Here is a 22,625-nt window from a genome sequence, read left to right on the forward strand (position 1 = left end):
GACCTTACTGGCAGGTTAGCAGTCAGCTAACTGGTTGTATGTTGTTGAACGGTGAAAAAATGACTACTTTACAGCCAGCTTTGTACATTTGGTACCCACTCCACTCTTTACTTTAGGGACTAATACTATGCACACTATCCCTCTTGCTGATGATAATATCCAAAGGCAGATAACAGGACCACAGCTATGCTTAGCTTTAATGCTGTTCAACTTCCAGGTCAAAATATGGTCTGGTGTGGAGCATGCGCAGAACGCCTGGTCCAGTTTGTGTCCTATTTAGGTGTATTTATGCAATATCAGTAAGAAAAAAGTGAAAGCCCAGTTTTAGTCGTACTATTGCAGGAATCTGACTTGTTCTAATTGCATTTGAACAAACCAAATTAATTCCATGTTGAGAAAAAGGGAAGGTTAAATAGTTACAGTTAAACAGGTTAAAATCCTCATCCTCTACCTTCCATCTTCATGCGGTCGAAATGAGCCAGCTTTGAAGCAGCGTAGATGGCCTTACTGTTTTGAAGGCTGCCCACCACTGCATCCATTAACAAGGCATTGGTCAGAGCCTGCTGCATGTACTGAGGGTCCTGGAAACACAGATCCATATACGTTTACTTTTAAAACTCTTACAGCTTTAAAATCAGCAGGATATCACAGAGGGACTTTCTGGTGCAGAATACTGAATAAAGAAAAAGAATGAGAAGAAGGCACAAGTAATAAGCTGTAGTTCTATTGCCAATACATGTAAAGACAATAAAATAAATATTTAAATCTAAACAATAAGATAGAAATTGCAGAAGAAATAAAATAAGCTTTAAAAAAAGATAGAAACGTGCATTCAAAAACTCTGTTTTTGACAGGTTATTAAACATAATGACATATACTGAAGTCTCTATCTGACCCCTAAAAGCAAAGCAGACTATTGGCAACAACAAAGATTTCTGTACTGTATTTTTAAATGGTTGTAAACTTTGCCTTGGGGCTAGTGTCAAGAAGGCAGAAACAGCTTTTGGTGACATTTTCCCCTGCAAACAGTGAGTGAAACATAAAAAAAAAACACTGCTTTGACTTAAAAGCACAATTAGCAAAGGGATAAGCCAAAAACAACACAAACTAAGTGTCCTACCAGGAGCTTTTAAGTCAAAGACATGTATCCTTTTTGATTAAAAGAAAAACAACCTAAAGATGGAAACATAACTAATTATGAGACAAGGTTGATTATCTACGCATATCCAGCTGACTATGGTGAGATTTATTTGACTAAAATGAAAATAGACAGAAAAGAAAAATGTGACTGACAGAGATGTTACCATCATATCATCTGGTTTCAATAAGGAAACCTCTGAATTTGTTCAAGTGTGAATATTTGTTTTCATGTATGCCTCATGGAATTTCAGCCACACCTACAGAGATCAGTGAACTTCACATTGACTAGCATGCACAAAGAACAGTTAATACCCTGATGAAGACAGGATATGAGTAAAACAGGCACATGATAAATCGTACATTAATATTTTTTCCCCAACACTGTGATTGTATCCCCGTCCTCCCACATGCACAGTGTTATAATTTACACACTGTCACTTTTCAGTTTGAGCTTTACCTTGTGTTGATCTGCCATGTTGCGCCCGGCCCACATCTCTTTGACCATTAGGTTCCAAAGCTCCGTCTCTGTTTTCAAATTGGCCTCAAACACATCCTTTCTGCCTCGAATGCGCAGCTTTAAGCTGGGGATTCGCAGCAGAAGGAAAGGAGCAGAGGACACTTTCACCTCCTACAGGAAAAAGGAATGAAAACAAACTTTAGTTTTCAAGCTTTAAGTCCTGATAAAGCATCATCTCATAATGTAATCAAGTCTTAACTTTTTTTTTACTTGCTTTAGACTTATTTAGTAGTAATGACAGTCCTAAGCATTTGTCTCAAAAGCTCTGTTTCCTCTCACCTCTAGATCTCGATACTGTGCCACTTCCACGTATCCTGGGCGTCCATCTGTAAGGAGGAAAAGCCGTCGTTGGGTCATGGCGATCTTTCCCACACCACGGCTCGTCTTCACAGAGGAGGACAGCTTGAAGACACACTCAGAGGGCTCGATGTGCTCCAAGACAGACGCTGGTAAACATACCTGAAAAAAAAACCACACAAAAATGAGTCCACTCTTTTCAACCGCTTAATTGAACAGTGAAACTTTTCCAACAAGTAAGAGTTTACTTAAACAGATTAAATATTTTGTTTAAGTTTCAGTTTACTAATGTAACCTCATCACAGCAAATAAATACAAATTAATTTTAGATGACCAATGTTAGTTGTACTTCCCTAAGTTTACACATTTTTCATTCCATCTCATTAGTTTTACTTTAAAATTAAGCTGAAAACATCCAAATCCATATTTTTAAATGGAGATAGTTTAATCACTTGTTGTTACTGCAAAGGTTTTCAAACTCTTAACCATAGCTTTGCTATCATATATATATCCCATGGTGTTTAATATTTAGGTTGCTCTTTTATTTACATACTAATCAAGATTTTCCACACTAGTATTGACAGTCACAACACAACACTGTCTCACAAACTTTAAACTTTAAACAGTCACTCATTGTTTTCTAGTACTTACTGTAGGCCTGTGGGCAAAGGTAAAATAAGCTTATCATTTCAATTCTGCTGCATAAAAAACTGATTTTCCATGTTTAAGTCACACTGCTCCCTAACACTGTGCTTTTGAATGTAACTTTGATTCATGGTCAGAGCTGTATGTGCTATATGTGGGCTGCTAGGTTGTAAGTTACGAGCATAACCATAAAAATACCTCCTGTGCCTCGGCCTCTGTCTCCTTCCAGATGGTGTAAAACACTCGAAACAAATCTGGACCGACCTGCTTCTGGTGACCTGTGGCAAACACAAATACACACACACAAAAAAAAAAAAAAAAAAAATCAAGCATTTTATATTATCGTCCCTTTTTTCTTACACATTTTTTACTTGTTTTTTTTCCCACAAAAATATTTGACCTTTACAGAACTGCCAAACATCATACAATCTCTTGCACACAGACACACCTATAAAAACATCTGGTAGCTGACCAGTTCAACTCTTTCCTTCTCATTCCAGGCTCTGTTATCTTCCTGCATGCCTACAGTTGGGGGGTGTCTTCCTCAATGTATTACAACAATTACAGAAAAGTCTACAGCTCAGTACACACAGTTTTTACCTACATATTGTCGGTGTAAGGTCTTTTCAAAATTCAGTGCTTTTTGTCACCTTGTACATCTGTCAGTGGGTTTTACAAAAATTTAAACCAATAAAAAATGCCTAATTCTGAAATAATAGATGTAAAGAAAAACTGAACAAATGCAGGGATTAAACTGTTAGCTGATCTTGGAAAAATAGTGGCCTGTTACAGATGAATATATATATATTTTTTCACTTATAGTCTTGGGTGAAATTTTTTTTTCCAACATAATGAGTTCATAAAGTGACATTAAACTGATAAGTCCTGTCAACCTCTCTAGACTCAAACATTATTTATGATTAATGTATTTATGGCTTTAACAAGGCATTACACTCTCCTACAAAGGTCAGAAGAGGAAAGGAAAACTTAATGTCATACCATTAAGATAACATAACTTTTCCAATAATGTAATTTGGATAAGCTCTCACTTGGACTTTTCCCTCTAGAGAGAGATTTTCAGACAGCAGTTTTAACTTAAACCTCAGATTTAGGCTCCCGTACTTCACGTGTCTTATCTTACCTTGCTCTCATCTTAGATTTAAAAAAAAATATGGTAGTAACCCTATCCATAGCTTTTAAGACTTCCTTTTGAGACACTCAATCAGATATCACAGGAATGCTGTCACACAGGCTGGCACTACTTACTTCTTGCTGCTTGTAATACTTTTATACAATGTATAAACTGTGGAGTTTAAGTCTGCTTAGCACAAGATCAACAACTAAAAAGTAAATTAATGTGATTCCAGAGCAGAGAGAATCTTTGCCAAAGTGAATCATAAAAATGTATGTAGAGCTTTTTAGCTAACAGCCAGTAAATGACCACTGGAGTCAAACCCACCTGCATGACAAGCCCTCTTTCTTCAAGGAGGGCTGTGGTAATTATTAACCCTCTGAATAAATGTTTGCCTGGAAAATCAGAGTAGTAGGAGGGGTGTAGAGGGATACTTGTGTGCTAGAAGGTATTTATGCTGTTCCAGCCTAAGCTCTTGCAGTTGCCAGTTTTGAGAAAAGCTCTGGAGGACATCTTGTTTGATCAAAAATAAAATCACAGCCCTGTGGTTGAATGTTTTTTTACCAACCACTACTTACCAACGGTTAGAGCATCAAAGAGTCTGTGTATGGTTCCTTGATCTTTTACTATGCCGGACTCTTGGACACATTTCACAAACTCCTCCAGCTGCATGTACTTTCTCGGCAGCTGAAAGTGCTTCACTGCATCTTCCTCATGCCTGTTGTCATTGCGAGCACGTTCCCGTTCCTGGTCTCTCTTGACCCTGCTGATGAGCCTCTTAAGTTCTGGCCTTCTGTCTGCCTGTGGAGAAATGAGTTAACTGTTACACCACTAATCAGTGCAGTCACTAGAAGCATTATTGGTTAACACAAACGTGAGGAGATGTTTTTTTCTTGGCCAGTTGGTTGGTTCTTGGTTTTCCTTGATTATTCAGTATTTACGTTACAATCATGTACATCTTTTGCATCTGACATCACAAGGTGTGTTTCATCTGACCCCATCCCAGCCTGGATAGAAATGGTGCATGCTCTAAATTAATATTCATATCGACAAATTCCCCATGGTAATCTGTGTAAAGCATATTTTGGACGCAGAAAGTTTAGAAAGCTTTAAATGTCAGCATAAGATGCCTGCAAATCATTCTGTGATTCATGAAACAAAGCATTTTCCATAGTTAGAGGAGCACTGTAAGGGCTACATCTAACTTGGGCCAAAATCACTATCATGGTTTTAGAACATTACTCTGTTTACAGGTGACATTCAATCAAACAAAATGTTGAAAATAGAAAGAGTAATTTGGAGTGCCTCTGTGTAGTCTGATAATAATATTTTAACATTTTAATGAAACAGTGAACCAAGAGGAATTCTTGTGGACAGCTACATATGTTTTTGTATGCGTTAATCACTGCCTGTGTAAGTCCACTCTTCACAAGTTTCTCTGTTTGGGAGCAGCCTCAAGGTGAATTATTTCATTTGAAAGTCTGACATTTATATTAAGAAGGCCATTTCTTTTTTGTTACTTTCTATTACTTTTATTTCTTCAGAACCTAGAAGGTAACTGTCAGCTAAAACCCATTGCATATCCTAATGTCATGGTACTTCTGTTGTCCACTGTAGACATGTATACAGAAAGTCTACATGTTATGCTCTTCCTTAAAACACATTCAATTAATCCAGATAAAAACATTTTCACCTTATTAGAGGATGGCCTGACTGACCTGTAAGCGTTCAGCGTCTGGCAGAGAGTCAACCAATGACTTCACCATCTGAGAGGGAAAAATCTCAGAGTCTGTCTTGTAGAGACTCTGGAAATCGTCCAGTGCATCTAGACGCCTGTTAGACACAGTGTTCACCAAACCACGCAGGTAGTGGTACCTAGAAGGAAAAACGCGTTGATTTGGTCAGTTTTATAGAAGTTAGTTTACATAATATATGAAGACTTTGTTTCACCTTAGGGTTAGTTCTTCTGCAACTTTGTATTTAAAGTATGTTGTTACTAAATGCTACTTGACTTTTCTTGAAATTATTTTTAAATCAGAGGTTAACAAACTTTTTCAGCCCCCCTTTGTCTGATGAAAACAGTTTTAAGCCCCCCCCCCCCAGCTCTCTTCACTACCTGGCATTGTAAAGGTGAGGCTGAGGGCAAGTTATGACCTAATATTAATATTTTGTAAGAAGTATTGAGATATTGTTGGCCCTATGTTTACTTTGAAAGTCCCCTCACAAAATGTGTTGGTGGCAGTATCAAACATTGTGCAGTGACTTAATTTACCCTTGCAGAGCCCCCTGTCATAACTTCTAGAAACCAAAGCTCACACTGTGGGTATTACGGTTCCAAAATATTTCCGTAAAGTATGCCACACCAAGACAATGACCGAAAGCATACAGTGAAAGGTACACAGAAATGATTTAAAGACAACAAGGTAAATGTTCTGGACTGACCAAGTCAAAGCCCAGACCTTAATCATATACAGAATTTGAAAAGGGCCTTTCATGCCCGATCCCTGTGCAACCTGACCGAGCTTGAGAAGTTTTGCAATGAATGCAGTAAAATTACAGTGTCCAGATATGTAAGCCTGACTGATACCTATCCACACAGACTCTGTGCTATGAATTGCAGCCAAAGGTGCATCTACTAAATGCTGACTTGAAGGGGGTGAATATTTATGCACACTTATTTCATTGTACTTATTTTCAATTAATTGACATTATTTTGTAGAAATTTGTTTTAACTTTGGCATTAAAGAGTCTTTTTTGTATTTTTCTTTTTCAAAAAATCCTAAATATATTCACCATGATTGATTTACAAAATCAATAAAAGAGTAAAACATCCAAGGGGTGGATACATTTTATAGGAACTTCAAAAAATAGATGAATATTATGCTTTTCTTGGTAGATTTCAATTACAGTATTGGCACATGCTGAGTAGTACAAATTATTTTTTCCAAGGTATCACTAATATTCTGTGTAACAATAAACAATGAAATAGGAATGGTTTAATACAAAATATTTAAATTAAAACAACTTTCTTGTAGATACACAGTTTTTCCATTTCTTTCCTACCTGGCCAACAGGGCAGACTCGTCAGGTGGTGTAGCACTGATACACTTCCCCAGGGACGCCACCATTTCAGAATAATAGTTCTGGACGTAATGATAGGCCAGCGGAGGGGGGAACTCTGGAAGGTGGAAAACCCTCACAGGTTTCTGAGGAAACTTCAAACCTGGAGAAAGACAGGTGACATTACAAATATACAAAAGCTGACTTTTTATTGGTTTACTTTAAGAAGTCCTCCTTAATCACTGACCAGCATCAGGGGTCATCTTCCTGAGAGAGGCAGGTCTGTTGGATCTGATGGCAGGTATACAGTCATTGGCAGATTGTTCCAGGTTCGGCAGGCTGGCCCCCAGCCTCTTGCTCAGTCTGTTATCAGGGCTGGTGTAGCTGCTGTAACCGGTCCTGGAGAGCTCAGACATGGGAGGACGCCGAGGAGACTCTGTCATTGCACGATTCCTGAAGAAACATAAAAAGGAGAAAGATACTGATGTTGGAGCTGTGCTGAAAAGAGAGACATCAATCATATAGCTTTTAAGTAGATTTAATCACTTTCTTTGTCAATATTTGCAGATAAAATACAAGCAATTTAGTTTTCATCCTCTGTATATCACTACAGGGGTGTCTTCATTACTTGAATGCATCTTCCCTTTTAATAAGCACCTCAGTGTTTACCTCTTTTCTTCACTGTGTACTTTTCTCTTTCTGTGTACACATTCAGATGGAAATATGAAAACCTGCCTTCTGTGTTTTTTCTTATCTGGCTGGTAATTTTCAGTAATTTTATTTTTATTTTCATCACCTGTTTACTCAAATAATGGATAAATGACACAGAATTTTTTTTTTTTTTTATCAGCTGGCTGCTTCAGCTCTTGCAGCTTTGAGAAGTGAAAGAAGGATGTCCATATGCTATGAAAAGAACAGGAATATTTGAAATTTAGGGGGAAAGCAATCCTCTCTTTGCAGATACTTAGTGTGCAGCACTTCATCTACACAAACAATGACAGAAATAATGATGTACAGATTGAAAGAAAGAAAGCAAGAGGATGAAATTTCAAAACATTTGTCCTCCCTCATCTTAATGATGAATGCAACTGATGCACGACTGTGGAACCTCAGTACGTTTTAAGAAGTCACACAGGTTTAATGATACACTAAATGTTGAGATTATCACCCACCTAAGGGCCTACACCCCTTCATTTCCACCCAGAACAAGGAATGCAAAAGTTTGAGATGCCGTAGGAAGTAAAGGGTGCCAATAACACTCAGGTCTGCAGTCTCTACCAAGTGAAACACAGGAAAAGGTTGCAATAAAATACTGTTTGTTTTGAGAAGTTATAGAAAATGCAGTTTTACAACCACTGTTTTAACTTGGCCACATCTTAAGTCTACATTTTTCCTTTATTTTGCTGTACCTAGTCCATCTAAACTGCAGCCTGGGAAATGTATCAGCATACCTTTTTAACTACTGCAACAAACTATGTTTACTCTTCTTGGCTTGCACTTTTACCCCCAGGTTACCTCCGTCCCATGCGTGTGACATAACAACCTCCATCATACCTGTGAGCATGGTTTCTTGTGCTCTGCTCCATGCGGCTAAAAGTGTCCCGTTTCCTGTTGAGCCTGTCTCGCAGGAACGAGTGGAAGATATGAGTGTCTAAGACCTGGGGATGACAAGGGACAAAGAGAAGCATGCAGCAGAGACTGTAAAACTGTGTGGGAGCTAGTGTGCATGTCTTTGTATGTTAATGTGTGTGTACCTTCTTGTAAAAGGACTGGTCTGCTGGATCTCTGGTCCTTAGAAACTCTTCACTGTTAAAGACTCTGTGTTCATGGTTTAGAAAGTCCTGGACGCCTCTGAAAATTAGAAAATAGATTTTAGAGGACACATTGAAGAAACTGAGATTGATTAAGAAAAATGTTTTGATTCTGAATTTATCTTATTTTTTACCTGAATATGTTGACCACTAGCTCTAAAGTGATATTTTCTATCTGTGAGTTGAGCCGTGCCTGCCATTCTTTGCGTTGGGATCGCATGGCATTGGCATCTGTCCCTGCTCCGAGGTGACAAAGCTCCAAGTCGTAGTGCAGCTGAAGACACTCTGCCCTAAATGCACAGAGACATCAAGTTTGAAAGAGCTGTGCATTCCAAGATGGCCTCACAGGCTTTCTTTTATTCCGCTCATTCAAAATAGGTTTCCTTTGTAATTTAATTTCGCGAGTATGCAGAATTGGAGTTAACTTTAGTTCCAAATCTTTCCTGCTTGAGCAAAGCTGTGATTTCAAGCATCAGTTATTTTTGATAAACATAACAAACATATTGCTGAACATTTTATCCACCATATCTATAATGACTGAACTAAAAATAACCATAGATCACAAAATATCACAGAAATCAGTTTTTCCTTGACTGTTTTTGTGACTGGGCATAAGTCACCTTGACATAAAGCTTTCAGCTGCAGCCAGAGGGATAGCTGGTAGGTCGATAGTGTCAGACCATGACGACTGAATGATGCCATCGTCGATGTTCACCAGGATTAGTTCTTCTGTCTCCTATACACAAATACACAAATGCATGAACTTATTGTAGATACAGAGGGCACAATTCATTGCATCACAGCCTGACTGTAGCCTGCTCTTTAGAGTAACAGAGAGCTACTGTTTAACATATGAACTGAGCTACTGTACAACACTGAATGAAGATGAATGCAGTGGAGAATAAAAAGTTATTGTCAAACACTGTGAGCTCTAGATTCATAAGTCAGTTGAATTATACCCCAGTTGTTTCACTAACACTTGAGATCTAATGTCTGCAATAAAGCTAAGACTTTAAAGAGAATAATCAAAACATCAAAACATTTCTAATCTAGATAACTGAGCCTTAAGTGTTAATTCTGCTTCCCTCATATGTTCTCTCGCTGAAGAAAGAGATAATGGTTTGTCAGTCATGGACTTGACCCACAGCAAGACAGTCAAACAAAATCTTTAATACTGATAATTTAATCTTTAATACTGTCCTGCTTTCACTTGAGTGGAGATACTGAATATTTGTACTCACTGCAGCAACTTCTTCAAAATGACTGATGTGACATCCCATGAGGAAAGCTGTAGGAGCCATAAGGAAGTCAAGCATTCCACGAGCCAAGACAGGAACATAGGGCTGCTGCCAGGACAGGGGCTGGAAGAAATGCAAGTAAAAAGTAGACAATTTAGAGTGTCTTAAAGTTTGTTTTACTTTTCTCTTTCTTAGAAATGGTAAAATGGTAAATGGACTTGGGCTTGTATAGCACTTTTCCAGTTGTCTGACTTCTTGAGGTGTCCCATTTACACCCACTCACTCCACATACACACACTGATGGTGAATGTGGAGTGGCCATCAGTATTACTAATATAATTCATACAAAACCATTCACACAGCACTGGCACAGCAGCAGGTGCTGGGGATTGAACCCTAAACCTTTTGATTAAGACACAAATGATTTTACCTCATTAGCCAAAGGGATCATTCTAAATAAAAGACACATTTGACATCATTAAACAGCCCCTCTAAAGAATACATTTACCCTTGAAACACTATTATGCTGTATTCATGAGGATTCTGACATTAACCAAAGATTTCTGATCAATGCTTTATAACTAGCTAAGTACAAAGTCTAAGAACAACAGAAAGAGCTCCCTAAGCACATTTGAGTGCTGATATGACAATGTAAAGATATTATTTTTATTTGCCAGAGCTAAAAAACCCCCGTAAGATTAAGAAAGACACAAGGACTCATAATTTTAAAAAACATTTTACTGTATTTGGCTAATTCAGCACTTTCGTATTATCAAATTTGATAATAAAATGATCTGAATCAGGCCATGCATGATCTTCAGTGCAAAATGTATAATCAAAATGTATAATTATTATTTCAAACTCAGCACTTTAGACTGTTTTTTTTTTTTCATTTAACAGTGGTATTTCAATGTGTCTAAATGATGTTTAATAATTTCAGGTTAGAATAAATGTAGGTGTCCATTAAATCATATCCATTAGAAAAGGAGATATGACTAGTGTCTTTCCTTTGTTATAGAGTTTTTATTTACATTTAATATCCACTATTGATGCTACTAAATAACACATCTTTAAATCAGCTTATTTGGGTTCAGTACCAAGCAGGATACATCCACTTTTTGAACTCTGTGTGTCTAACTTTGTGGTTTAGTGCATAATAATTTGAATATTTTAATTTGGTGTCTCTTCTAATTTCTCTCTACTTCTCTTTTCGATCCTTTGCACAGTCTCACCCCATTATACGGGCATAGAAAAGACTTTTTTTATGCTAGTTAAGTTAAAACATGTACAAGCTTACAGCTAATAAGCAAATGGCATTGATTACATTTAGAACAAGGTTGCAAACAACTGAGCAGCTAAAGAATAAGTAAGGAATCTGCCTCAGATGTTTGTCTGGAACTTTCTTAAGAGCAAGTTTAATACCCAGAGTTCCTCTTCTACTGACCTGCAGGTACAGCAGCAAACTCTCTGCAACCAGGGTGAGCCTAGCCCAGTCAGCAGAAAAGAAAACCAGCCTCTGCTCCTGAAGGAGGCACGACAGTACCTGAAGAGAGGAGGGATTCATTGGATTCATGTACTTTATGACTACATGTTGACCATGTTCACCTCTTGCTTCTTTAAATCTATCATAAACATCGTAGTTACAGGCAATAAATTAAAAAAACTTGCACAACTTTGGTGGTTTTTTAAAATACTTTGGAAATGACACAAAAATGGGCAACAAGTGGTGGAAATGGGTTCAAAGTAGCAAAAAAGTGGCAAAAACTTGGTTTGAAGTAACAAAGGAGGCAGACATAGGTTTAGAGTAGCAAAACACTGATAAAAGGGTATTAAAAGTGGCAAAAATGTTGAAAAGGGTTGAAAACTGTAAAGGTAGCAGGAACAGATTAAAAGTAATAAATAGTGGTAAAATGGGTTAAGAGTGTCAATAAGAGGAAAAAAACTGGTTTAAAAATGGTTTTAGTTAAAAGGGGTGAAAAATGGCAAAAAAAAGTAGCGAAAAGAGGTATAAAATGGCAAAATGGATTGAAAGTGGCAAAAGGTTGGGGAAATTGGTTAAAATTGGCAATTAGTGACAAAAATAGGTCAAAAAGGCATAAATAGCAACAACAGGTAAAAAGTTAAAAAAACTGTTAAACGTGGCAAAAAAGTAGTGAAAAAGGGATGAAAGTTGCAAAAAGTAACTGAATTAGATTCAAAATGAAAAGACACAAATAGGTTGAAAAAGTCGATCAGTTGCAAAAAAAAAAATGGTTAAGAGGCAAAAAATTGCAAAAAGCTTTCAAAAGCAGAGAAAAAAAAGAAGTATAAAGTTGCTAAAAAGTGCCAAAATTGGTAAAAAGTGGCAAAAATTGATGTAATAAGTATTAAAAAGGTGTTAAAGAGTGGCACGTATTAACAGTTTTGACATCAGACCCAATAACAGCTTGACACACTGTTGGCTCAAAATGAGATAACTTTAGGCCAGGATGCTAGTGGTTTAACACACATGCACTGGAAATGTTAATAAATCCCAACTGGGGAGGGCCCATTCACTGGATTTTTCAGGGGCCAAGCCACATCGGTGGGCAGGACTGGTTACAGGACTAAATGACTTCTTGCCATTGCAATGTAATACTAGCTGAAACATTACCTGGAGTAGTGTTGTATGGCTGAAACAGAGAAAAGGTAAATGCAGGTCGATGTCGATAACAGGGCTTTCTTGATCCACCCTCGATGGAAGAACCACTTGGAGAGGACGTAGAGTGAATGACTAGAATTAAAACAGAAACAAACACACTTGTTACTGCCAAGATCTCGCTAATGAAATTGGTCACACAGAGACAAATACAGAAAGAGCAAGAGAGAAGAAGACTGAGGTAAATAAACTAAGGCTGAAAGAGTCACTGACCACATGTAGCTGTCCAGGAGGTGGTAAAGGAACTAGCGATAGCTTGGCTGAAAATTCCTTTATAGTCTCCTCAAAGTCAGCTTGTCTTGCAGGCCGCAGTTGAACCAGGAGGCTGAGAATATGGAGAGAGAAGTTAAGTATTGAAAATGAATTTAACTTTTCCCTTTATCCCCCTCATACAAAGTCATGTTGTCAATCAGTTACGTGTATTAAATTTAAGTAATTACCATGACAAGCAGTCCCTCAGAGCATTGTAATATGGAAACTTGGAGATGACACACACAGCAAATGGTGCATAAAGGCGACACTTTGATGAATTCCACCTGTGGCCATTCTGGATGGACCCCTCCAGGCAGGACTGGCAGGAAAGACAGCCAATTAGAAACTAATGCTTCAATTTGATGGACAAAACAATTCTGTATTTGTGTTTAAGTGTTTGTACCTGAACAGCTCTGTAGTACTGCACAATGACTCCATGGGTTCGGTTCCCAAAAAGGTCAGTGAAAACCAGGAAGTGATAGCTGTCTTCTCTCGGCTCACTGGCCAACTGGAGACCACCTAACCAATAGAAACCAAGAAAATATGCCACTAAGTACAACTGAGCTGTGAGGAGAGCTGTTGATGAAAAAGTCAGGGTTTGGTGGCTCGAAAGCAGTAAAACACTGATTCCGATGTTTCTATCAGGCAACAAACAAAGAAGTAAATCCCAGGCCCTCCGTAAAAATCTGTGTCTCCCTCCAGAATAGTGCTCAGCCACCACTGCATATCACAGAAGTATAAGCCTACTGCTGGAGTTATAGTTGCTACATAGAATTCGCTCCAAATATTTACAATGTTATATCTATAGATTGGAAAATTAGTGCTTTTTTTTCAATTCAAAACATGTTAGAAAGTCTACAAGAGTGAAAACATACCAGGGAAACAGAGCTGTGGCAAGGCAATGAGGTCCAGATCCTTTGGAACACTGATGTCTTCTGTAACTGAGGACACTTCATTGCGATTGTTTGTTTCTCCGTTAGACGAGACATCTGCAGCACGATCTCTCCTCTTCTGTAAACATAAACACAACAAAAAGTATTTTAATTTGATCTCAAAAGCTGACTTATTTATCCACATACAAGGTTTTAAAAAAACAAGGCTCCGTGTAAACTATTTATGTGAATTAGTGAAAAAAGTTCAAGAAGTCATTTTTTTTATACCTTCTTTATGAAGCTCCTCCTCCTCTGGACGCGACTGAAAGCTGGACCAATCAACTGGCTCGAGTTAGTCTCCTTGGAAACAAAGGGCGGGGCATGGACCTGCAGTACTTCAGCTTCCAGCACAGGGAGTTGATCTAACTTGCTTTGCTGATGAAGCTATAACATTTAAAAAAATATAGGTGCATGAAATTGGAAACACTGATAATACCATTCACAAAAACAGCCAGGATTTACTCAAATGTCTTGATAAATTGCTGTCAAACATGCGTCATTAACTCAGGTACTTTAGAATAACAGGTTTTTGCTCTAAAATGTTGGTTTGTTTATTTTACATTGCATTTTTATTAGTACAAGAAGATTTTTTGTGCATATTTTGGGTGACCTTCTAGATATAGCAGTGTGCACATACAACACTTATTCCAAAATAGTTGGTACGGTGTGTAAAATGTACATACAACAGAGTGCAATGACTTGAAAATCTCCTAAACCAATATTTTATTCACATTGGAACACAACACATTGATGTTGAAACTGAGACATTTTACTATTTAATGGAAAACACCAGCTCTTTTTGAATTTTATGGAAGCAAGACATCTTAAAAAAGTAGGGACAGGGCAACCGAAGACTTGAAAAAGTGGAACAAATGAAAAACAGCTGAAAGAGCATTTAGAAACAAATTAGGTTAATTTAAAACAGGTCAGTTACATGATGAATGAGTATTGAAGGAGTATTTGAAGTAAAGGTAGGCAGAGGTTCACCATTCTGTGAAGAAATTGCCTCTAAAAATGTGGAACAATTTCAGAAAAATTTTCCTCAACTTAAAACTGTGAAGACTTTGAACATCCAACCATCTTTAGTTCATATCATTGTCAAAAGATTCAAAGAATCTGGAGAAATCTCTGAACAAGGGATAAGACCAAAGGTTAGTGTTGGAGGCTCATGATCTTTTGGCCCTCAGGAAGCACTGCATTGAAAACAGGCATGATTCTGTAGTGGAAGTTACTACATGGACTCAGGACCACTTCCAGAAATCACTGATATGGCACCATTTGCCGTGTCATCTAAAAATACAAACTAAAGCTGTATCAGGCAAAGAAGAAGTCACATGTGAATATGATCCAGAAACGCTGCTATCTTCTCTGGGCCAAAGCTCATTTAATTGGACTAAGACAAAATGGAAAACTGTTCTTTGGTCAGTTGAATCATGATTTGGAATTCTTTTGGAAACATTGGACCATCCAGCTTGTAATCAGCGCACGGCTCAAAAGCCTGTATCTCAGATGGTATGGGGTTGCATTAGTGCCTAGCTTACATATCTGGAAAGGCGCTATCAATGCTGAAAAGTATGAAAGAGATTTTAGAGCAACATAAGCTCCTATCCAGACAATGTCTCTTTCAGGGAAGGGCTTCTATATATCAGCAAGGCAATGCTATACCACATACCTTATCCATCTCAACAGCATAGCTATGCAGTTGAAGAGTCTCGGTGCTGAACTAGCCTGTCTGAAGTGCAGAGCTTTCGCCAAAAGAAAACATTTGGCGCATTATAAAATGAAAAATCCAGCAAAGAAGACCCAGGACTGTTGAGCAGCTACAATCCTACTTCAGACAAGAATGGAACAACACTCCTCTCCCAAAGCTCTAGCAACTGGTCTCCTCACTTCAAAGGCTGTTGTTGAAAGAAGAGAGGATGCTACATAATGGTAAACATTGTCCTGTCCCTATTTTTTGAGCTAATATTTTCCATGAAATGGTAAAATGTCTCCATTTCAACATCTGACATGCCGCTTTGTTTAAAATATGGGTTTATGAGATTTGTCAATCATTGCATTCTGTTTTTATTTTAATTTTTTCACAGCACATCAACATTTTTCAGAATTGGGGTTGTAGTTTTGCATCTGTCCTCATGTTTGTGTGTATTCTCTAGTGTGCATACCTGGAATACGTCGCGAAGCTTATCACTGGAGGCTCCAACTACTACACATGCCTCAAGCAGTCCAGATGGTAGCTCTGCCATCACATATGCTGCCAAAACACACACACAATGTAAATTCACATGACATGAGATCATTGCAAGAATACATTTATCAGTCACCAAACCGAATTTGTCTTCCTTGCTTGTTCAGCCATTTCACACACAAGACTGCTCAAGAGTGTAACATGCCATCTCATCATAAATAAAAAACACTATAAAGCTTTGCACAACTTAATTAAATAAAAATCACAATAGTATGACGAAAATTTTAGTCAGCCTACTGTGATTTCACAAACATAAAGCACACTTCTAACTACAGAGAATGGCTGTTAAAATCTGATTATAATGAAGACAAAAATGTCAGACGTTGGTTAAAAAACACTGAGACTGAGAGTTTAGTTAGTTGTACTAGTGGCAAAAAGATCTTGAGCAAAGAAATATTTAATCTGTAGAATCAAACACTGGGTCTAAATAAAAACAGTACACACAAATCTCTTTTACCACAGCTTCCTCCAGATTTGTGCTCAGGCAGATGTACACTCATCCTACCATAACGCACTTACGTGAGGATGTGAAGTCACAGTATATAAATGCAGTAACTTATTTATCAGCATCAAACTACCTCACTTGTATATGCACAGATGTTATCTTTTAGTCATTGATGCAGTAAACCAGTTTTGCCAATAAACCACAGACTTGATTAACATCTTTCTAAAAGTGAACAAAGAGGAAAATATTTAAATACCAAGCAAAAAAAGAAGGAGCCCTTTTGTGGACAACGGTTGTTCAAACTTGCTACATGTAAACCAGATGATGCTTTTTTTTTTTTTTAGATATTTTGGCCCATCTTTGCCCTCACTTGGTGAGGACAGTGCAGAAAGACAGAAAACAATGGGAGAAGAGAAGCAGTGAGCATCAAAAGTCAAGCCTGAACCAGGCAGTTGCAAGGCCAGTCCTTCTACAATGTCTGACTCTGAGCCTGATGTTTTAACAGTATTCATTCAATATTCTATAGTAGATATTGTAGCATTTACCCTTGGTAACACTAGCAATGCTGAAGTGTCTTCACTGTCTATAGAAGTCTAAGTGAGGCATTCATATCACTCAGATAAAGAGAACAGCTGGACATTTCAACGATTTATTCATGACTTTTACATGTTTCTTTTGCTGTATTATGAAAGTAGTTAAGTATATACAAGTACTCGCTTGCTTGAGATGCACTGATTGGAAAAATTAAGGGCCAGTGCTGATGCCAAAGTTTAAAATAACAATTAAGCCAATGGCTGACACCAATGCCAATGTTGTCATCACCTTTTTTGGTGCAAGACTCCCACAATGGCCACATTTTTTCTCATGTGCGATTACTACAACAGTTCAATTTGCCCAATGATAAACCTTTTCTCTGAATCAGCTTTACATATGCTCAGCACCAGGGTTAAATTGGTACAACACAACAGATCAACATCTGGGACTGGCAGCAGTTTATGCCCACATAATTTGCTTATTGCTGACATCTGTGAAAAGGGACAAAATTGATCAACACTGATGTTAAACTGATGCATCTTTGCAATCCTCCTAACTACATCTCATGTAGCCTGACTAACACTTAACTTGTCATTTGACATGAAACAGCTGACACCAATTTACAAACCAAGCCTCAAACCAATTAGTGTTTCTATTTGCTCGGGTGTGATTCCCACTGGGGATTGGGAGTGGCGTGTCCTCCTCATTACTTTGAAATCTTGGTTTATGCCCCCTATTCCACTAACTGAGGCTGGTTTTCCATCTTTAGTTCCCTTTACTTGCTGTTCAGTCACAAAACTCCACATAAAGTAATATGTGAGTTGATCAAATTGATGATACACTCATCTGAAATACAATCAGTTAGTACTATGTGCTCAAATGATTAAGCTTAACAAGCAACAAAGAGTGCATTGATTACCATCGTTGCTTTGGATTCTGCTTTCCCCCTGGGTTTGTCGGAGGTTTTGTGTATCCTGTGCACAAAAACCTGAACTTTATGCATAATCTTAGCATGGCATCAACAGTGCAAAGGTTAACATAGCAAAATTAACTACCCTCAACCTTTGGATGCAGTCTCAACCTTCAGAATCTGAATCTCTTTATTGTCCCTCAAAGGGAAATTAGTGTTGCAGCAGGAGCACACAAAAGACAAGGTACACAAGGACATCAGCAGTGAGAGTATGTCTTGGACATACACTTTTTGATCAATTATACTTGTTTTTTGGTTTCGTTTTTAAACTGATGACCCAGTCTCCACATACATGACAAAAGTTCCCCCCAAGGAACCCATAATCTTGTTGACATCTTATCAGTCCCCACCTATCTGGCTTTCTTGGTCAAGCAGATCCAGGAATAACCATCTGACTTGCATTAGTTGCAGCTCCAGGCAAACCAAAGAACTCGCATTGCATTAAGACGTTCTGATTTTCAACCTGTCCCTCTTTTTCCTGACCTTGATCTCCATGACCCTTCTTATCCACTTTTCATTTTTGTCTGTTCTAACATTTTCTTTTCTTTTCTACACCTTTGTTTCACTTGGTTACTTGCTTTTTGCAGTGTTTGGGCAATTCTGGCCTCTGACTAACTTCCATGCTGTGTAATGGAAACACACACAGTTTAGTAATTTATTCCCTGACAAACCCCTTCATTCTGGAGTGTGTAAGAGTATGTGTGTCTTTGCCCTTCTCATAAAAATCAGCCAGTGTCAAACACAAGTAGTGTTATGACCTGGTGACACAAACAAACTGCTGGGACAGCCTCTTAAGAGAACATACACCTAAGGAAACACTTAACAAAATGCAGATGCTGTGCTCCGAGTCTGAGCCAAGCAGAAAAACAAACAAAGGTCCAAAACAGTCCAAACTAGTTTGACCCCATTTCTTTCAGATCATATGTTTTTAAGTGTTGCCGATGAAAAAAGCCACCTCAAGTAAAAATTCAGTTTAAGTGAAAGACAGTAAGAAGGCTGCTTTCAAAATAAAGGCGGTGAAAGATGCATCACAACAATGAGTTTTAGAGACATTTGAAAGAGGGATTCCTGTAAACAGCATGTTTATCAGCTGTCTAAATTGAGTAATCAAAGGAAATACTTAATCTATTTTTGAAAAAAAAGAGAAAGAAAACATAAACTTCTCTTTCTTTGCACCTAAGAACACCACATTCATCTGTATTTCAACTGCAATGTCACAAACAGGGCAGTGGACTTCTAACAGCTTATTAGTTTTGGATAGTTTTTAAGGTGAATGACAGAGCTCATATTTCATGACTCTAAAAATAAAGAAATTACAGCTTGAAAAATAAAGAGGCACATTTGCGATCGTCCTCTGTGATTTTTCTGGCATCGTCATTTCTCAGCAACACCGTACTTTCAATGGCGTAATAAAAGTCTGTCGTGCTGACACAAGTAAGCTGACCCACTATTAATAGTTTAGTATATATGTTTGAAAAGAGCATGTGGTTTAGTGCTATATATCAGGTTTGGATAACACAAGGGTTGACTTTATGTTTGTTATAGTGGTAGTTCTACAGTATGAAGTTTCGACAAAGTAAGAAAAAAACTGTTTAATGTAAAATATAGTTGGCTGTACAAATGACATTACCGTTTGAATTAGTCAGAGTGTGTCATACAATCTTTTAAAGCCAGGAAGATAACTGACACAGAAAGACATTCAAATTTCAGACTAACCTTAGATATTTTCGACCATTTCCACTGCCACACGGCAAAGTCACCCTAAGATACTTAAGCTTTCTCCAGCCTCGTCGTCGACTTATTAAATCCGTCAAAGAGCTTCAGCAGTGACTTCTAAACAGCCCTGAAACTATGCTGTGATTCAGCGGTTACTGACACCCGCACACAACAGTTTACCGCTGTTCTGTCAAACTCAACGTTCGGTTGGACTTCCTGTATATCACTTTCAAAATAAAAGAATGTACCCTCTGCATCACAAGGTATTTTGCTGCCATCTACTGTATGTTTATTGCACTGCCAGGTGTAAAGAATAATATCCAGTTGATGACGATTGAAATAATAAACTATCACCAAATAGCTGATTACCATTTTATTAACAAGGATAAGAGTCATTTGAAATTGATCGAAGATTATAATATGAACTTAACCATGGAAAGAGAAACTTGTTCGATGTGGAAATGAGGGAACAGTAAAAAGTGAACATTGGATCTCACATTGTGATGATCTCACGTTTGACTTGTCCATTGAGCGGTCTGTGAGTTTGAAAATGAAATTAGGCATCACGGAGCAATGGTGCACTAATTGTGGACCTTAATTGATCACGATAAATGCGATTATTATTATTGAGAACCCTTTCTTTAAAATTTCTTCGCTTTACTTTTTTCCCTTCTCCGCAAACAGTATGACTGAAATGATCAGTGTTGCTCCAGAAGAAAAGGAGAAAGAAGTACTATTAATCTTTAAGAGCATTTGTTCTACTTGTGGACAGTTGTTTTCAGAGATTTGATACTAAATTTAAAATATCGTTTTTCCCATATTAAAGATATATTTCTTATGGGATAGATTGCCTCCTGAAACCACCAACCAATTTCTTTAAAGAGGCAGCTGATGGTTTGATACAGAAATATCAAATAGTTTCTGCATAAACCTATTTGTTGTTGTGGGTGTTGTTTAAAGAGGAAATTACAAACCCCCAAGCATCTTAAATTTGAACAATTTATTAAAAAGAGACTTTTTAAAAGCACTAAATATCTCTTTTTGTATATTGATAATATTGATATAAATTTTCAAATAGTCACTGCATGTTGCATACACTGGCCCTATGCCAGTGATGTTACACTTTTAATTTTTCATTACTGTCATATTCAATATGTTCGTTCAATATTTTCACATTATGATAGGAAAATTGTAGCAAAACAAAGAAGAATTCGTAAAAGGGCCTATTTTCCTTCATATGTGAATAGCATTTCATCGGGAACAGTTTATACGGAAATATACTTCCATGGCAAGTACTGGCCGCCAGGGGTCGTCATAGGACTTTTCCACTCGGGGGGCGAAGCACAGGCTGCTGTAAACTGCTCTATTAAGATCAAAGTGTTATTTCGTATGAGCTTCTGTCGGTGAAATATAACTGAATTGACAAATCTATGTCAGAGGTTTTTATTCAATGTTTTTAAAGGTTGTTAAACCTGCTTGTCAGTTTGTGAAGGGGTATACTCAAAGCAGTGTTAAATCCTCATTTTATAGTCAAACGTGTTAGAGCTACAAATTCAAAAATGAATAAATAAATGTGATACTTTCATTTTTAAAACCTCCATTAAAATTTTGTAAGAGCAAAAGAACAAAATGCATTACTGAAAGTACCATCATGGCAAGTGCACGCAAAGTATGGCCTGTCTGTGATATGCGATAGTATTAGTATAATTTTGTTATGAGTCAAAGTGAATCTTACAGTGAGCTATAATACAGTCTTGTTTTCTTATTGTAAAAATGGTAATTATATCATAAATTGATCTTTTCTTTTGTAAAATCTGATTAAGAAAAACAACTAAGAACCATTGCGCCTCAAAGTGAAGTGACAAAGTGGACTTACAGTAGGCCTAATTCTCAGGGAAAAGACCCCAAGTAGAGATGTAAAGATGCATTCGTTAGAATGCTCAAGCAAGAAGGCCCAGAAGTTGGCCAACATAAAAATGAAACGCCTATTACCTGAGAAAATGCTCTTGCTTTTATTATGCTTTTGTATAATTTTATGCTGAAACCCATGATTCTGTAGGAACATCCACATTCTTTTGTGATACTACTTAAAGCTCCTGTAAGGAACACGTTATTTTCCTCGTTTTTGGCGCCCCCTATGGACAAAACATTTGATCTTTGCTGTTGTTGTCTTTACATGTGTAAGACTTTTAAAAAGAGTTCTTATACTTATTTCTTTCAGTTCTCAATTGCATTGACAATGGGCTCTAAGAGGGTAAAATGAGAAAAACTGAGACAAAAAAGGCTGTTTTTGGTAGCTCATGGTGTTAATTAGTCCAGCCAGACAAATGTCAGGCGTTTAAATGGTAGCTATTGAGATGATGTAACTTCTTCAAGTTCTCCTTTGCTTTTGTGTGTGTATTATTTTTGTCTTCTTTCATAATAGGTAAAAGTCTTGAAGGGACCTTTAAAGTGTCTGATGTTGATAAAACAGGAAGAGGGACAAGCTCCTTTATGACGGTTATTACATTTCTACTGTCATATCTATATATTGTAATATTGACATGTATAGTAGATTTACATTCATTCATTCTTTCATTCATTCATAAGTTGCAGTTTGCTGAGCCCGAGGCGAGGCTTTCCTCACAGGGAGTAGCTCGCTCTCCCTCTCCATGTCGCTCCCTGCAGCAGCCATATTGGAATGCTGGATGTGGAGAGGGGAAGCAGGAACAACCGACGAGACGAAGGGAGAGGGGGGCGATAGGCAGGAACGAGAAATCAGAAACTGTTACTGCTCACAGCTCTTCAACTAAATTAACGGACTATTCACTCACTCTTAACAGCTTCCACTACCGGTAAAGTCTACAAAAATCTCCCGGACGTCCCCTGGAACAAGTCAGGGTGAGTAACGTTGTGTTTTGGGGATTATTTCAAAAGCTAGAAGAAAAGTACGGGATGCGGTTGGTTTATAACGTTTGTCCTTAAGGCTGGCGTTAGCTGTTTCCTTACCCTCTTTTTGAAGCACTGTCACT

General features: G+C 37.7%; 2 protein-coding genes across 3 annotated transcripts in view; one reads left to right on the forward strand and one right to left on the reverse strand.

Annotated features, from left to right (window-relative positions):
- The window catches only part of dennd3a (DENN/MADD domain containing 3a), a 33,148-nt gene extending 13,384 nt beyond the window's left edge, over nt 1–19,764 (reverse strand). For both annotated transcript variants that reach the window (XM_041809756.1, XM_041809757.1), the window contains exons 1-22: nt 19,615–19,764; nt 15,867–15,955; nt 13,930–14,085; nt 13,645–13,780; nt 13,173–13,288; nt 12,958–13,088; nt 12,731–12,842; nt 12,473–12,592; nt 11,285–11,383; nt 9,844–9,963; nt 9,223–9,338; nt 8,737–8,892; nt 8,546–8,642; nt 8,346–8,449; nt 7,039–7,244; nt 6,795–6,954; nt 5,450–5,606; nt 4,310–4,532; nt 2,798–2,877; nt 1,937–2,116; nt 1,598–1,768; nt 452–581 (exon numbers count right to left, since the gene is read on the reverse strand). In XM_041809756.1, the coding sequence (XP_041665690.1) occupies nt 452–581; nt 1,598–1,768; nt 1,937–2,116; nt 2,798–2,877; nt 4,310–4,532; nt 5,450–5,606; nt 6,795–6,954; nt 7,039–7,244; nt 8,346–8,449; nt 8,546–8,642; nt 8,737–8,892; nt 9,223–9,338; nt 9,844–9,963; nt 11,285–11,383; nt 12,473–12,592; nt 12,731–12,842; nt 12,958–13,088; nt 13,173–13,288; nt 13,645–13,780; nt 13,930–14,085; nt 15,867–15,947 (2,851 nt within the window). In that variant the 5' untranslated portion in view covers nt 15,948–15,955; nt 19,615–19,764. The remainder of the gene's footprint in view (nt 1–451; nt 582–1,597; nt 1,769–1,936; nt 2,117–2,797; nt 2,878–4,309; nt 4,533–5,449; nt 5,607–6,794; nt 6,955–7,038; nt 7,245–8,345; nt 8,450–8,545; nt 8,643–8,736; nt 8,893–9,222; nt 9,339–9,843; nt 9,964–11,284; nt 11,384–12,472; nt 12,593–12,730; nt 12,843–12,957; nt 13,089–13,172; nt 13,289–13,644; nt 13,781–13,929; nt 14,086–15,866; nt 15,956–19,614) is intronic.
- A 2,558-nt stretch (nt 19,765–22,322) lies between these two features.
- ptk2aa (protein tyrosine kinase 2aa) overlaps nt 22,323–22,625 on the forward strand; it is a 95,603-nt gene continuing 95,300 nt past the window's right edge. Inside the window, exon 1 of the mRNA XM_041809142.1 lies at nt 22,323–22,494. The gene's annotated coding sequence lies outside the window, so the exon portion shown is untranslated. The remainder of the gene's footprint in view (nt 22,495–22,625) is intronic.

The sequence above is a fragment of the Cheilinus undulatus genome, linkage group 16 (assembly GCF_018320785.1).
Source record: "Cheilinus undulatus linkage group 16, ASM1832078v1, whole genome shotgun sequence".
Classification (NCBI taxonomy): domain Eukaryota; kingdom Metazoa; phylum Chordata; class Actinopteri; order Labriformes; family Labridae; genus Cheilinus; species Cheilinus undulatus.